This window comes from Phaethon lepturus, unplaced genomic scaffold (assembly GCF_000687285.1).
Source record: "Phaethon lepturus isolate BGI_N335 unplaced genomic scaffold, ASM68728v1 scaffold11988, whole genome shotgun sequence".
Classification (NCBI taxonomy): Eukaryota; Metazoa; Chordata; class Aves; order Phaethontiformes; family Phaethontidae; genus Phaethon; species Phaethon lepturus.
The window spans coordinates 564-1,198 of record NW_010558323.1 but is presented as its reverse complement, the minus strand read 5'-3'; the positions used below and the strand labels follow the sequence as shown (position 1 = coordinate 1,198).

The window sequence follows — 635 nt, the reverse complement described above, 5'->3', positions numbered from 1 at the left end:
GGGGCGTGGCCGGGCGTCTTGTGCTGGGCCCAGCCATAGTAGCTACCACCACCGGAGCAGGTGATCTGGACGGTTTGTCCCAGCTTCGCTGACACGGAGGGCGGCTGAGTCAGCGCTGCCTGGGCCAGGGAACCTGGAGAGGAAGAGGAGAGAGGGGAAAAGATGGGGCTTGGCCAGTGCCCCAGGAACACAGCCCTACCCGGGCAGCAGGATGGGGAACGCCACAGTCGGAGAAGAATGGATGCAAGCACAGACACAGGTAAATTTGGGGAGCAGACCCCAGCTGAACGCATCCCAGCGTGGAGACAGCTCTGGCAGTAGCAGGAGGACATGGACATCAGTAGCAAGAGGCAGTGGGGTGGCAGACAAGGTCACACTGTGAATTTGGTAGGGACAAGGACATTCGTCCCCAGCCACAAAGCCACCTTGAGTGCTCTAGGATATGAAAGGCTGGACATTCCTTGCCATGGTCATGCAGAGGGGACAGAAACCTGGCTCAGCCCAGGAGCCACAACTTTGCTTGGCCAGGAGCAAGAAGGGCAGAGAATCTTCCTCTGACTTCCAGGTCTCTGTCTCACTTCCTATTGCTTACTGTCACCAGACACCATAGTTGCTGCCGCCGTAGCTCACCCAAT

General features: G+C 58.3%; 1 gene segment (V, D, J or C); it reads right to left on the bottom strand.

Annotated features, from left to right (window-relative positions):
• Nucleotides 1-133, bottom strand: part of LOC104625415 — a gene marked incomplete at both ends in the record, with an annotated part of 285 nt that extends 152 nt beyond the window's left edge. Inside the window, 1 exon segment of the V gene segment in view lies at nt 47-133. Coding sequence covers nt 47-133 — 87 coding nt within the window.
• Nucleotides 134-635: the final 502 nt, after the last annotated feature.